This window comes from Denticeps clupeoides, chromosome 4 (genome assembly GCF_900700375.1).
Source record: "Denticeps clupeoides chromosome 4, fDenClu1.1, whole genome shotgun sequence".
Taxonomy (NCBI): Eukaryota; Metazoa; Chordata; class Actinopteri; order Clupeiformes; family Denticipitidae; genus Denticeps; species Denticeps clupeoides.
The window spans coordinates 35,058,939-35,074,650 of record NC_041710.1 but is presented as its reverse complement, the minus strand read 5'-3'; the positions used below and the strand labels follow the sequence as shown (position 1 = coordinate 35,074,650).

Below are 15,712 nucleotides of genomic sequence, written 5' to 3'. Positions count from 1 at the left end.
CTGGTTAACCTCTTGTCTGGTTACACGTCTGCTGCCATTTAAATAACCTGCTAAACATGTTCAGACATGTTCAGACATATGCATGCTGCATTTTCATAAGCAGAATCTCAACTAAAAGCAACAAATTCTACCTAAACAAATCCCAACTCAAGCCCAGGAAGAAGCAGACTGTTACCACCTGAGTTAAGCAGCAGTAAATGAACAGTACTGTACAAATTCATAAGTCAGTGATGTTTCAACTTTTGTCTTATCCACGCTGTGTTTTGGCTCCTTGTGATTGGTGGATGCTGTTGTTTACATTTATTCGCGTTTACTGCAGTCATTCTCCTGTCACCGTGGCAGATGATACACACAGCAGTGAGCACTCTTTATATTCATTATTACTGCATTGTTTTATTTATTTGATCTTTTCCCTTTTAAAATCTTAGATTTTTATAATTATTTACTAAATAATAATTCAGCTGTAATAGATTGACATCTAAACATGTCACATTAAAACAGTTACCTTTTACCTCTTATGTCTTACATCTTGATGCATGTCATGAGAAAAGATTGATACATAGATGGGATAGTCTTTTCGGTGTTCTATATGCATCTAAATGTGTCTGCAGCAATGCAAATTATGGGGAATGAGTTGAAACAAGCCTGTTCTGAAACTTTAGAGATATTGATATTGATGTTATAAATGCATGTGGAAATGGTGACAGAAAAATAGACCAGTCTCCTCCAACTGACTGACTGGTGAAATGAAGAACATTGATTATCTTGCTATAGTGGCACGTGGGCGGGCTGGGATATTTTAAGCACTTTGACCTTGAAGGTGGAAGCAGAAAAAATAGACAAGTGTAAGCATTTGAGCAACTTTGACAAGAGCCAGAATTGTGATGGATATATGGCCGGGTCATAGCATCTCCAAAACTATAGCTCTTCTACTAAATCAACTAAAAATGATCCAAGGAATGAAAACTGGCTACAAGGTCATGGGCATTCAAGGCTGGCTGATGCACATGCAGAGTGATGGTACAATAAAAGTTACTGTAGCTTGACAAAAACTGTAATAAAATGATTATAGAAGCTTGAGGTCATGTTTGAGGCAGTTATATGCAGAATTACTACTGGAATTGGAATGCACGGTTCAATTGGATGTCAAGAAGACTTGCATCTGAAATGAACCGGAAAAAAAACAATTCACAAAATTGTCATGTTGCTATTTGAGATGGACTTAGACCATAGAGACTTCTTTTAGTGAAGTGATTGTGAAACACTGCAGCACAGCACATGGTGACACAACGAAATGCGTCCTCTGTATTTAACCATCACCAGGACAGGCGCCCGGGGAGCAGTGTGTGGGGACGGTGCCTTGCTCAGTGGCACCTCAGTGGCACCTTGGCGGCTCTAGGATTCGAACCGGCGACCTTCTGTTTATGGGGCCGCTTCCTTCAAGAACATAGCATGCTGTATTTGCAACAATTATTTGAGGGACCCCCATGGGACAGTCCTGACTGGTGCCATACAGAAGGTATGACTGCGGGAGAGAGAGAAGGATAAAAGGAACGGGAGAGAAATGGGGACTTCGCAACTGAAGTTGAGCCATAGTATGTGACATTATACACCTTAAAACCAAAAAAATGATTAAAATTCGCAGGGCTGCCATAGCTCTGTGTTCATCTCCCCTTCTGCTCCGTCCCCTCCTGCAGTCTCCCAGCTCCTTGCCACAGAGGCCCTCCGAGTGGGCTCAGTGTTGAGATTAAATGGCTCTTCATCGATCGCCTTTCTCTAATGTGCCTGTGTCTCCAAAGCCAAGTCAGAAATATGTCTTCTCAAAGCCGACCGGCTGCCACGCTCTCTGGGTGGTGCGTTCCTCCCTGGACCCCCCACTGCCCCCACCCCACCGTTCTCAGAGATGAAGAGAGGAGTGAAGCGAGGGAGCAGAGGAAGTTTACAGGAAAAGGAAAAGATGGAAGCTTAGAGTGAGGTAGGCGTTGATGTGAGGCGGTAAAAGACGCTGTCGCGGATGCAGTTGTCAAGGGAGCAGGTCTCACTGTGCATAACACCGTAGCGAAAGTCAAAAGTCAGCCAGTGGAGGAGGAAGGAGACAAAAAGGGGAAGCCATACGCTGCATCAATGTAAAAATCTACCCTATAGTTCAAATATGTAGGGGTGCTCATAAATATTTGCTGCTTATGCTGATCAACAATTTGAGTGAACAGTTGAATGTTGCAAATGCTGTTTTGTACAAAAGTATTAACCTGCCCAGAGTTGCTAATTCATTCAAAGTGCTTTCAATGTGCTTGTTGGGCTTCAGACTGGTTCGTACCAAAGGCCATGTCTCATATTCAAATCCAATGAGTTAATGGGCTGGTTGAACTGGTTCTATCTCAGCGTCCCAGATCTGTGTCCATGGTGAAGGATCTGGGAACAAGATCACTGGAGATATAGGAGAAATATGCAGATTAATCATCAGAACCACTTTCTCTCCTCATTCACCTCCCTTCCGGTCCCACCCGATGCTCATTGGCTTTCTAGTTTTTTTCTGTCTTTTTCTGTCTTTTTCTGTCTCTCTCTGTCCAGACTGAATTACTGAGGTCAGGCCTAATTAGAGGTGCTGACCTCGGTTTACTGGAGGAGCTGAATGTTTGATCTGCTCACCTAGTGAAATTGAACTTCCCTGCATGCTGTTCCATCTGAGACTGATTCAAAGTTTTTCCAATAGCTGGCATGTCACTCATTTTTGGCGCTGTACAAGAGACAGAAGGCAGAAGGCTGCTCTGCTCCACAGGCGCACAGTTTGGATGCTTTAGCAGCACAGGGAGCCGAGCAGTGAATGTAATACACAATTCACGGTAGAATGTGAAGCATTTTCACAGGTACAGTGGCAGGGTGGAGCACACAGAAGCAACTTCTGTTTCAAAAAGACTGGATTTCAAGTTTGGGTGTTGAGGTGAAAATTGGTGCATGCCAAAATGGATGGGAGGCTCGACTGCTATAAAGTGAAGCGATTGTCACTTGTGATACACAGCAGCACAGCACATGGTGCACACAGTGAAATTTGTCCTCTGCATTTAACCCATCACCCTGAGTGAGCAGTGGGCACCATGACAGGTGCCCGGGGAGCAGTGTGTGGGGACGGTGCTTTGCTCAGTGGCACCTCAGTGGTACCTTGGCGGATCGGGATTGGAACCGGCAACCTTCTGATTACGGGGCCGCTTCCTTAACTGCTAGGCCACCACTGTCCCAAGCTAGGCCACCACCGCCACCACTGCCACCACTGCCCTAGTTAGTATATATCATGGGTTAATAATACTTCTTTTTTCCAAACCAAATCCAGACATTAAATTGCTATCTGAGTTATCTATATTCCTGAAAATGAGTTAAGATGCAGAGATGTTAATGTTAATGTTTCTTAACATTCCAATAGATGTTTATTGCTCTTAAGCTCAAAATTACAAAAAAAGGTGATATATACAATGACCAATGTTTCTCTAATGTAAAATTTATAAAAAAAAAAACAAAAGCAATGGATGCCGGCAGTCCACCATGGTGTTCTTTGTGAACAACAAAATGTAACAAAAAAAAAATAATAATAAGAATAATAATTTTAAAAGGTCAGACAGAGGCATGTGATTTCATTTATCAACTGATCTGTGCTATTGAGGTTGTAGGTGATTTGTTGACCAGCATCATAAAAAATAATTTGAAAAAAAGTGAGGCACCCAGGCACCCAACAGGCTCGGATCATTAGCATCACCCCATTCACTCACTAAGGTGTACAATTATAGCCTATTCCAACATCGAGTACAAAGTACACATTTTGGAAACAACTTCTTTCTGCATTGAGGTACACCCACATCTTTGCACACATATTTTGCATTAACATATTTTTTGCATAGATGACGTCAATGCATCGCCCCAGCCCTAGTGGCTTTATATATCATTTGAAGAGTTGCTGCAAAACACCTCTCCTGTTTGCCCCTGCATTCCTACTTCATTTAATCTTCATCTCCCATTTAGTTGTAGTCTTCCTCATCTTTCTCTCTCTTTCTCCATCATGCTTTTCTCATTTTCCAGCTCTCTCCAGCTTTGCTGACTACAGTTCTCCCTCTCCCCATGCCCTGAGGGCTCTCTCTAAGCAGGTGTTAGCTGATTTCTGCTCCCAGAGGTAACTGGCTTTTGTTCTTCGTACCAGTTGGAGCTGTGAATTAACCTGACAGTGTGGGGTCCCACGGGCACCAAGGCCTGGAGCTCCTTGCTGGTCCCTTTCCTCCGTTCCCCAGCTCCCTCTTCCCCTCTCTTCTACAGCCCATCGCATCACTAGCACAAATGTCAACGGTACTAGAAAAGTAACACATTACAGGCCCACTACAACTATTACAAGCGAAAATAATGATGCTTTAAGAATGGATATAAAGAGGACGTGTTTGCTGTTGTTATTTACTGCATACACAATCAAACATCAATCAAATTTAAGTCACCAATGACAACCTCCGGCACTGCTCTCATGTACCTAAACTCCATCAAGACTACTGGTTTTTAGGCCATATTTGTAAGATGGTTTGGATAAACGTGAATTCTACATTAACAAAATTCTGTGTAATATAATGTCCAAACTGTTTTTTTTTTTTAACTAATTTAATAAGTGCAACTTTTGACTGTCCCAACTCAGCCCCAAGCAAACTCTGCCCACCTTGAGCAGTTCTGAGAGGTATCAGAGATACACAGTAGTACTTATCCTAGAATTCACTAATCCGGATTATTTACTCTTTACTGTGCAACTTTATGTAGAACAGACTGGACTAGTCTTAAGGGTTTGCATCAATCACTTCTTTATGGGCACTGATTCAGTTACCCCGTTGCCTAGTGTCAGCTCAAGCTGCTGCCTAAGGCTTCTCGTCCATCAGTAAGGCCACAATGTCATATTAAAACATTGATATATAAAAACTGGGTAATATTTCATGCAAAAATAAAGGCAGAGATTTAATTACTGCGTCAAAACGAGCTCTTCTGAACAGAGGGAGGGGAGCCATTAATGAACTAATTCCACTGTGGCCTGCCGCTGAGGCTCTGCACACAAAGACTGAAACAAAAGGCAATTGAGATCTAAATGACAGAAGCCCAGTAGCATTCAGAGTTGCTCAAAATTCAATTTGCTAATGCGTTTCCAGGAGTTTCTTCCGTGGAAACGTTCCTTTTTTTCCCTTTGTTCTTATTCGCTCTCAGTGTTATTATCTGTAATGAGCTGTGGGGTTTGGACCGTGTGACCAGTCCAGTCTTTATGATGAAAGATCCTGTGTGTACATGGCTGTGAGGCCAAGAAACATGTGATGTTGGTGTGTCTGTTGAGTCTGACTGACATGCTGAGGGGGTGTCATGCATCAGGACGTTTGAGAGGACATCTGGGGAAAATTGTCCCCTGCTTCTTTCAGAATGGATGGATTGACCTGCTTTATGGGCTCGGAAATGGTAATAAACCCATCATATACAACTTCACCTTTCAGGAACATCCAGATGATTAGATTAGGCTCTAGAAATAAAAGAATTTCGAGTAGTTTTATTAAAACTGAGGAGTTGCTGCTGCTGTATGCAGAGCTTTTGCTTGGCTCCCCGTAGGCTCTATGGAAAGTATTCAAATGGTTCCAAGCAGAGCAGCTCGTCCTCCTGGGTGTTTGGAATATCTTTCTCACAGGACGGCGGAAATAGAACAGGAGAGATGTGAAGTTCCGTGCTGATTGATGAAGGTCCCGCAAGCTCGAGAATCCAACAGTGGCTCCGTCTCATGAAGCGCCATGAACACGTCGCTTTGTGCTCTGCTCACATGTAAAGATCTTTTCATGAACATTTCCATAATACACATGATGAAACATGAAGTGCCACTTCGTTTTCAGTCTTTTCCACACTTTTGTTAAACGGAATGATCAGCGACTGAGAAGTCAGAGGTTGCAGGTGATTTATGGATAGACCTTGGGCAAAAAAGTTTGCAAATTTTGACTGAAATAAATGTTGAGACCTTGCATAATCTGGTTGAAATGATTCCATAGTGAATGGAAATCTAAAGGCAAACGAAATATACACATACAGCAAAAGTGTTTTTTTTTTAGCACAAATTAAATCCTGACTTCAGTCTGCTCAGCTGATGCCTTGGCCAGAAATATTACAGTATAAATGCAAAAGAACCACATCCGCTATTCAGTTTTCTGGGTCCATGTGAATTTGGGCACTCAGGTCCAGAGGAATAAGAATTTTTGCAGAATTTTACCTTTACCTAGACCTTTGCTACCTTTGTTTACTTCCATATTTGCATGTCCTGTGGGAGGGGCTGAACGGACACCCAGCTCCCCTCTCAGCAGCTGACAGGTGGCAGCTGAGGCAGGGGTCCTGAAGACAACCGGAAGCCTCTGAGAGGGGACAATAGGGGTGAGGGCATTCTGAAACGACCCGTCTGGATTTAATCAGATAAAACATGGACACGTAGACGGCCCTGAATGCGGGAGCAACACGGAGATGACGAGATAACGTGACTACCAGAAATTGGCAAGATGGCCACTCCCACCTGCTCAGTCAAGTCGACTCGGCTCTTTTTCACCTCAGTCAAAGTAAGACATATCCTGTGTGGTCTCCTCAGTTACCAACTTTGCCCTCTCGCCCTGTCCTTTCGCCAATCCTGCCCTAATGCGAAGGTTAACATCCGTGGGGGGTTGCAGCTCGCGCAGACACACAATCGCAGATTCAACCAGAGTGAATTTACCTGCAGTCCTGTTGTCCTCGTGTCTTTTAACATGCACTCACTTTTGTGTCCCGCGCTGGCTCCGTGACACCTATTATGTCTGTAGGAAGACATTTTGTACAAATGAACCATGTGCGTATTTATTATGTATGTATTGCTGTAAAAACATATATTATTTTGTGTGTGTGTGTGTGTGTGTGTGTGTGTGTGTGTGCATTTGCATGCTTGGAAAGATCCCATGTTGAAGTGATTTTTATTGGAGCTGAGGGCTTGTATTATGTAAGGCACACAAAAAAGTTGTAGTTATAGTATAGTAACATAAAGCATGAAGGAAGTGTTTCATGGATGTTGCATTTGAAAATAGCCATTGTCCACGCGCAATTTCAATAGACAATGTAATTTGTGGTTGTTATAAACAACAAATCATTTAGAAATTATTATAAAATGTATTTAATGAATATGACGCACAAAACTTCTATTTGACAGAGGACTTCTTCATGATGCAGTTGACAGCCAACTTTTATTAAGGGTTAATGTTCCTAAATAAAAGTTCAACAACTAATGAACAACTTCTTTTAAAACCCACTTATCCCAGATGAGACTTCATGAATTAAAGTTAAGGGTGTGAGAATGAATGGCGTGTGTGCCCTGCAGTGTGCTGGTGCCCTGGACCCATGACCTGCTTAATCAAATTGATAATAAATAATCCAATAACATATCTTCATAAACCAAGTTTATGAAGTGAGTTGTAGAGAGTTAAATATAAAGCCCTCCTTTCTCCTCCTGATACTTCCTGCTTGTTATATGATGTTCAAGTTATATCAAAATGAAGGAAGAATGTCCAAACGTAAGATATTCACCACTGGAATATTTGTTGAAGCATTAGGATTGTGTTATATATATATTAGATACTAAAACATATTTAGGGCAAATAAGGCCAAATCATATATAATATTGAATAATTTGTTTTTTTCTTGTTGCGGTTTGCTCTGTACTGTGGATAAAGACTCCTCTCAGTCAATAGAAATTATTTTTCCTTCCACCAATGATTCAGAATCCTAATGTACTAATTTGATCGTCAAGGGCAACAGGAAAGGCTGAATGGCTGCTGATGCTGGATTGAAAGCGAAGTAATTGTCATGGTGAAACACTGCAGCACAACACACGGTGCACACAGTGAAATGTGTCCTCTGTATTTAACCATTATCCTTGGTGAGCTGTGAGCAGCCATGACAGGCGCCCAGGGAGCAGTGTGTGGGGACGGTGCTTTGCTCAGTGGCACCTCAGTGGCACCTTGGCTGTTCGGGATTTGAACCGGCAACCTTCTGATTCACTGTGCACCAGAATCAGGTGGAGCTAAAAATGAGTCCATGTAGACATTTAGAGGATATAGATTAGAGCTAAATCTAGTATCTTGGGACCTCATGGTACCCTGTGCTGTTCAGTGTGGGGCGAACTGAACACACAAGACGAGGCAGAAAAAGCTGAACAGCCCCAGAATTTCCACATGCTCCTCCCTCTGTTGTTCTCTCTCCGTCTCATTTTCTGAAGGGCAGAAGAGCAGAGAAAAAGGAGGGTTTTGGACAGAGAGCTGGAACATAAGGGGATGCTGACAGACCGCCAAAATGAAGGGGTCGAGGGAAGGACGGGAGAAAAAGGAGGAAGGAAGAGAAAGAGAGAGGGAATATAAAAAAATTAAAAAAAAGTCACACACCAGTGTGGAATCACCATCCCAGGCACAAAAAAGGACTATTAAAAAAGCAGGAGAAAAACAGCACCAAGCCACAAGGTTACATCAATTTTCAACAGAAGCATCTCTGACGGCTACAGGGAGTCTGTTCTCCACCTCCGTCCCCCCGGCCGTGTCCTCTTCTGACCCGTCTCTTATTAATGTTGAGGTGGTGGGCAGTGTGAGCAGACTGCAGCACATTACTACTAACATAAACCACAGCGCAGGGGAACGTAGCGGGAATTCTGAGGTGCACTCTTATCCCCCCAGACACACCTGAGCGTGCGTTGTGTCTGCACTAGAGGTGTGAACCTGCACTGGTGTCACATTTTGATAACGAAAGTCAATGCCTTGAATATGGATGCGTGCCATCATTTTTCTACATTACTCCGCATGATTTATTTCATTTGGTGTGTTTGCCCACCTGTGTGTGCAGCTGTACATGCAGGGTGGGGTCACGCGGGCCGCAGATCCAGAGGTGCCAACTGACGTGTGAAAATGGGAATGCAGGGACCAGGCGGCTTCCACCGTCTCACACCCGTCCAGGGTGATCGGCAATTTGGACTTTTTATATACAAGACGAGAGCGTGTGCGATATAGCATGCGCAAAATGACTGTATGTGTTTGTGAAAGCGTTACCCACAAGGCCGAGGGCTGAATTGCATTAACCTCAATAGCGTAAAGCCAGCGTCTGTAGAAACAGAGGCAGTGCACGGGCTGGCCGGTTTCTTCAGAATGGAGAATCGAGTCCCGCTTTCACAGATCTCTCTCTAGATTGCTCAGCAGTAGGTCCTAATGTGATTAGAGCTTTTAGCTAGAAATTTTTAGGAGCTCAGTTGTCCCTCCAGGGGTCCATGCCTTGCCTAAATCAGGACAACAACAATGTCCACACACTCACACACACACTCTCACAACAGGGATAAAAATGCACATCTACTGCCTTTTCTGAAAATACTCATTTCGCCATTACTTCACTCAGATCGGCCCACTTAGGAAAGAAAAAGCTCATTTAGAGCCACGCCAGACGGTCACTTCAGCAGCTAATTATAAGCGGATCTGTGCAATTTGTGTACAGCAGCATAGTGCACATGACAATGGGTCTGGCTTTTCACTAACAGTGGCACTAAAGTGTCACAGAAGTACTACCCTGTTCAACTGACAGGCAATGTGCAGTCAATGGGGCAGTGGTGACCTAGCGGTTAAGGAAGCGGCCACGTAATCAGAAGGTTGCCGGTTCGAATCCTGATCCGCCAAGGTGCCACTGAGCAAAGCACCGTCCCCACACACTGCTCCCCGGGCGCCTGTCATGGCCGCCCACTGCTTACTCAGGCTGATGGGTTAAATGCAGAGGACAAATTTCCCTGTGTGCAACGTGTGCTGTGCTGCTATGTATCACAAGTGACAATCACTTCACTTATTTTTTTTTCATGAAATATCCTCTCTGTGTCTCTCGCATCTGACATTAGCTTGGTTGGAAAGAAGGAACTGGGTAATTTATGTGTAACAACTTCCTGTGGAGCAGCTAATTGGGCAGGTAGATAGAAAATGGAGGGCACGCCTTTCTCTGCCTGGAGCATGCTGCCGTCATGGAACCTTAAGTCCATCAGTCAGCGGTACGGTGTCCAAATGCAATGCTCAGGTGAACATTTTGTGCAGCAGTTGATACTGTTTCAGGCCTTTTGGGAGTTGGAGACTAACCCCATTTTATTTTATTTTTTGTAAATTGGCGTGTCAATTCACAAGCACACAGTATCCATTTCTCTGTAGTAACGCTTGGTGTTGCATTACCACCACACTGTGGCTTGCTGCTGAGAAATGTCTCCTTTAAATGGTGAGTTTTTTGTAATTATTATATTTATTATGTTACGTAGGTAATGCTGTAACCTGTTTCTCGACTGCTCTTTTCTTTCTCCTTCCCCTCTTCTCATTTGCTTTCTCTGCTTCTCTCCATCTTCTTGAATCACACTTGGCAGGCATGCCATGCTTCTCAGCTTTAGAATCTGTGACAGCTCCTTAATTCATACACACAAACACACACACACACAAACACACACACAAATTAGTTTCATCTTCGTACCCATTTTTTTTGCTTGTACACTAACATACAAATATTTACCCTGTTGTAATATGCACACACTCACACTCACACACATCCTCTCTCTCTCACACACTCACCCTGTTTTTCCTCATAAGTCAGTGTATATTAAGCCTAGTGGGCATGAAGACCATGGAGCAGCATGTGTGAGTGTGCGTGAGAGAGAGGCAGCGATAATCAGGCCGCTCTGGCAGCTCAGGAGATATCAGGCCCCGTGGGAGATGGCACACACACATGGCACTGGGCTGGTGCCACGCTGGCATTTGGCATCTCCGGCAGCGTGTTCCGTGGTGGTGATAGAACACTCCAGGTGTTCCGCTCCTTGGTTCTCAGGGTGGTTGTGGCTTGAACAGAGATGGTGATGTTTTACAGGAGCACTGTGCTTCCATTATTCACCAATACACACACACACACACACAATCCAAACATTCATTTGTGTCATTGCTGGTGCTGTTCATGAATGTGTGTGTGTGTGTGTGTGTAAGTGTGTAAGATAATTATGAGAGTGAGTTTGTCTGTCTTGCTCCATATGTGTGTGTGGATGATTTGGCATGTCTGGCTGAATATGTGAGTGTGTGTGTGTTTGTGTTGCTGTCCCTTCATTTCATGCTCGAGTGCGTGTGTGTGAATCTTCTTCCCTGGGCTCATTATTGGGCCTGGTGAATGAACGGAGGGCCAATCATTACTCACACACATGTGCAAATATGGACACACATCCTTCACACACACACACACACAGTGCAAAGCACACAAACACGCACATTCAAGCTCACAGGGACACAAACAAATAATACACACACACACAGACACAATATAAATAAATCCCCTGGACTGTGATTATCAATCTGTCTGGACGGTGATTGCGCCAGATAGAGGGTATCTGAACAGGAATGGACCTTCTGTTGCTGTAATAACGACATTATTCTTTTTCCTTGGCAGAAACGGGCAGAGCACATGGAGCTGAGATCAGCCACATGCCCGACAACATTACGGTTCTGGAAGGAGAGAACGTCGTCTTGAGGTACAGCAATCCTCCGAAACAGTTTATTATACCGTGATCTTAAAAGTGCTGTGATGACACTGGCCGTTCAGGAGAGGTCTGCGAGCGATGCTGATGATGCTGACCGACAGGAGAGGGCTTGCGGCTGATCTGGCTCATGGCGCCCACTGCTGGAGGCGTGAAGAAGTGCCGCCGTAGTCATGGTGCCGATCCATATCAATCTAAGAGTTCAATTAAAGCATCCTGCTGCAAACGCGCCCTCCTAATGAGATGGTAGAGGTTAACGTGCTTTTAACCAAAGGAAATGTTATCGCTGTGGCTGGGCTCTCCCGAACATTTTCCCTGGGGTATCCCACATATCACACCATTTCATATCATGGAAAGTATAAGAAATAAAAAATGATCTTGCTAGTACTGCACTGTGTTCATTTGGACCATTCACTGTGAAACTTCATGGACAGCATGGAATCTAAGGCCGTTATTTTCTGAAACGGGTTCCACAGGAAATTTCCCTTTTCCACGTAGCCGTGTGGACGGAAGACGTACTAGCCCAACCTCCAACCTGACCTATAACCCCAAACACGTCATACACACAACAATGCAGCAGCATTTCTAATGAAAAGACTCACCACGGAGGTGAACTAGATGCCAAACAAGGAGCGCCACCTACAGGTATGGAGGGTTACAACAGCGTTCGGGACGTTCTCTGCGTCTCCGTGCGGACGACAGCGTTTCAGATTGAGCTCCCGTGTGGACGCAGGATTTTTCGAGTAAAGCGTTCTCGTGCAGTGTTGTCAAGCCTGTAGCCAGAGTTGAGGTGCAGTAGCCCCGCCCCCACGATGCAGGTGCAGCCTCTTACACTTCATTCCCACGTGTAAACACAACTTTTTATGATTCGGTAGAATGACATTTAAAAATATATTCCCGGGGCAGGACTAAAAAAACCAACTGTTCCATTTAGACAGCATATACATGGGAATACAGTTTATACAAGAAAAGTGGCTACATTGTCATAAATGTCACAAGTGGAAAAATGTCACAAGTGGGCGATGCTAAAAATGGTATGTTTCTAGTCACTGAGGGAATTGGACGTGGAGTGCCATGCCTTTTTTAAGAGATGACACTGTCTCCGTGCTGTTTATAGTCGATGATCCAGATGTCAGCTGATGGCTATATATGTATCTGTAGCACTGGATCTCTGTTCTGCGAAGCCTGGTGTCCTCCAGCTCAGGATTTACTAGAAAAATGACTGACTTTGCCCGTTTTGCTTGGAGGAGGCATGCATTAAAATAAAATGGTGGCAGGTGGCACGTCAGGTGTCTAGAATATTTTGCATTGAGTGGCCAGAAGCAGGATTGAGGATGTTGTCTTATGACCACAGGTGTCCAATTAAATGTGTGTCCTTTGTTTCTCTCCCCCCTGCAGATGTAAGATTGATGAGGAAGTCACTCACAAAGCTTGGCTCAACCGCTCCAATATCCTCTTCACGGGCACCGATAAGTGGTCACTGGACACTCGCGTGTCATTGGTTAACAGCAACAACAGCGACTTCTCCATCCAGATTGAGGGCGTAGCTGTTGCAGATGAGGGACCGTATTCATGCAGCTACCAGGCACGCAACCAACCACGTGTTGCACACATCTACCTCATAGTGCAGGGTGAGCAACCAACCTGCCAGTCTATTCAACACAATACATTTACATTTACAGCATTTTCCAATCAGTAGTGACAGGGACAGAACACCAGGGACACGATGGTAGTAAGTGGTTCACATGTGTTTTATCCACTACCCACTATTACCACACCTGTACATGTTCTACACCCGGTGTCTCTAAAGTTTATCCCAACAATCTGCAGGTACATTGCAGGCAGTCAAATGGTCCTACAGCCTGGAATTTAATATACACTGATCAGCCATGAAATTAGCGTCATGGACAGATGAAGTGAATAACATGGATTAAGTCATTATTATGGCACCTGACACGGGGTGCCATATATTAGGCAGCAAATGAACGGTTGATCCTTGATGTGTTGGAAGCAGACAAATGGTCAAACCTAGTATGTGAATATATTTACAAGGACAAATTTGCATGGAACTGTGTGAGGGTGTCCCTGCTGACTCGTGTCCACCACCAAAACCTCCCACACGTGCATAATATGGCTGACTGGGAAATACATGAAACCAGGGAATACTCATCAGATGGAGTGAGTTTCAGGGAAAAATCGGTCCCTACATTCAATTGGGATAAATCGGTATAAAGAAAATCTCTCTGGACCAAAATCTTCAAAATAAGAGATGGAACATCTTGACATGCAAGGATATGAGATCATACAAAAACTATGTTTACTGTGAATGACAAGCCTCTACCTTTTTATACTAGTCACTATCCATTACTCAGCAGTGCCTCCTAGTGCCATTAGAATGTAAGACCCCTACTACACAAATGCAGTGGCTTAGAGGGTCTGCTGGTGGAACTAGTAACCCACTAGGCAGCTAGTGTCATGTTCTGATGGGTACCGTTTGAATATGGCTGAGAGAGGTCTACGTACTGGCAGCCGTTTCGCATTATGATGCAGCTGCTGGGGGTTTTAGAGTTAGAATATTGTGTGCAGCCATAAGACATATTTAGGTATTGGTGGCTCAGTTACTGTCAGAAAGACAGTCTGACTGGCACGATTTATCAGTGCATCGCTGGTCAGCTGATGAATTGCAGACCTCTCTCTCTCTCTTCCTCTTGCTCTCCCCACTTTAAGGGCTCTCTGCAGCAACCACAGAGGGGATGGATATTAAAAAGAGACACAACTGCTTGTGCCGGAGGAAAGAACCATGAAAGTTATTGTTATTGTTGTAGTTATTTGAGGTTTTTAAGTCAGTAAAAAGAGTTGCTAAACAGCTTGTATCTGTGAAGATTCTCAGTGTCTGAAAGTTGAGTCATGGCAGCTAGACTTCTTTCTTTAAGATCGATAAGTTTCATTCTGCATCCACAGAACTTTGTCAGTCTAATTAAAGAAACAAGTCCAGTTGCCACGACTCCACTTTCAGATGTGCAGCTTTTTTTTTTAAGTGAATTGATTGTCACATGTGATACACAGCAGCACAGCACACGATGCACACAGTGAAATTTGCCCTCTGCATTTAACCCATCACCCTGAGTGAGCAGTGGGCAGCCATGACAGGCGCCCGGGGAGCAGTGTGTGGGGACGGTGCTTTGCTCAGTGGCACCTCAGTGGCACCTTGGCGGATCGGGATTCGAACGGCAACCTTCTGATTACAGGACCGTTTCCTTAACCGCTAGGCCACCACTGCCCCAAGCTTGTATGTTTGCCTGTAGAAGACAGGGGAACGCTGCCCTGCTTCTGATGTGCGGAGCGCCACTAATCTTCTAGATGTATGCTGTTCGCTTGCAGTGCCAGCAAAGATCATCAACATCTCCCAGGACGTGTCTGTGAATGAAGGGGCCAACGTCAACCTGTTCTGCTTGGCTGTGGGACGTCCTGAGCCTACTGTCACATGGAAGGACTTCAGATGTGAGTTGCCCAGCCCTCTACTGCTTAGAACTTCTACTGTTTTTGTAGAAGCTGCACATAAAGACACTTTAATTTATGTTCTTTTGCATTTTTTATTTATCTTCTTCCTATTCTATTCCTAAAAAATATAATTTAACTATCACTGACCTTGGTTGTTGCTGTAATGGTGGATATTATGGCGTTCAGTTCTCCATTCAGAAATGCTTCTGACCCTCTGACAGTATAAATCTGCTGATTGCCTTTTTGGGAGCTGTAAGCATGAATGCACGCACAAAATGCTGGTTCTCTTATCATGTTGTCAAAGGTTTCTTCAGAGTTCATACAAGAATTGAGATTCCATATCACGACAAGTAGGGAAGCTCATGGTGTCCAAAGAGTCCTGGGTACAGATCATGACACTGCTAAATGACATTTTGCTAAATGACTGGCTAAAATTCCTGTATTTTAAGAATTAAAACATGGCAATACAAGCAATGCACATATCACCATGCTAATATTTTGAGGCCAAGATGTGGGTTTGAAAAGCAACTGGAGTCTGCCTGGTATAGTATTTCCTGGAACAGCAATATAATAGCACCATTATAGTCCTTTGTTAAATAATCACTACCTGTTTCAACACACTTTTGGCCTTCTCCAGAT

General features: G+C 44.0%; 1 protein-coding gene across 1 annotated transcript in view; it reads left to right on the top strand.

Annotated features, from left to right (window-relative positions):
- The window catches only part of iglon5 (IgLON family member 5), a 96,843-nt gene that overhangs the window by 66,617 nt on the left and 14,514 nt on the right, over window positions 1-15,712 (top strand). The window contains exons 2-4 of the mRNA XM_028976548.1: window positions 11,485-11,566; window positions 12,971-13,203; window positions 14,954-15,073. Coding sequence (XP_028832381.1) covers window positions 11,485-11,566; window positions 12,971-13,203; window positions 14,954-15,073 — 435 coding nt within the window. The remainder of the gene's footprint in view (window positions 1-11,484; window positions 11,567-12,970; window positions 13,204-14,953; window positions 15,074-15,712) is intronic.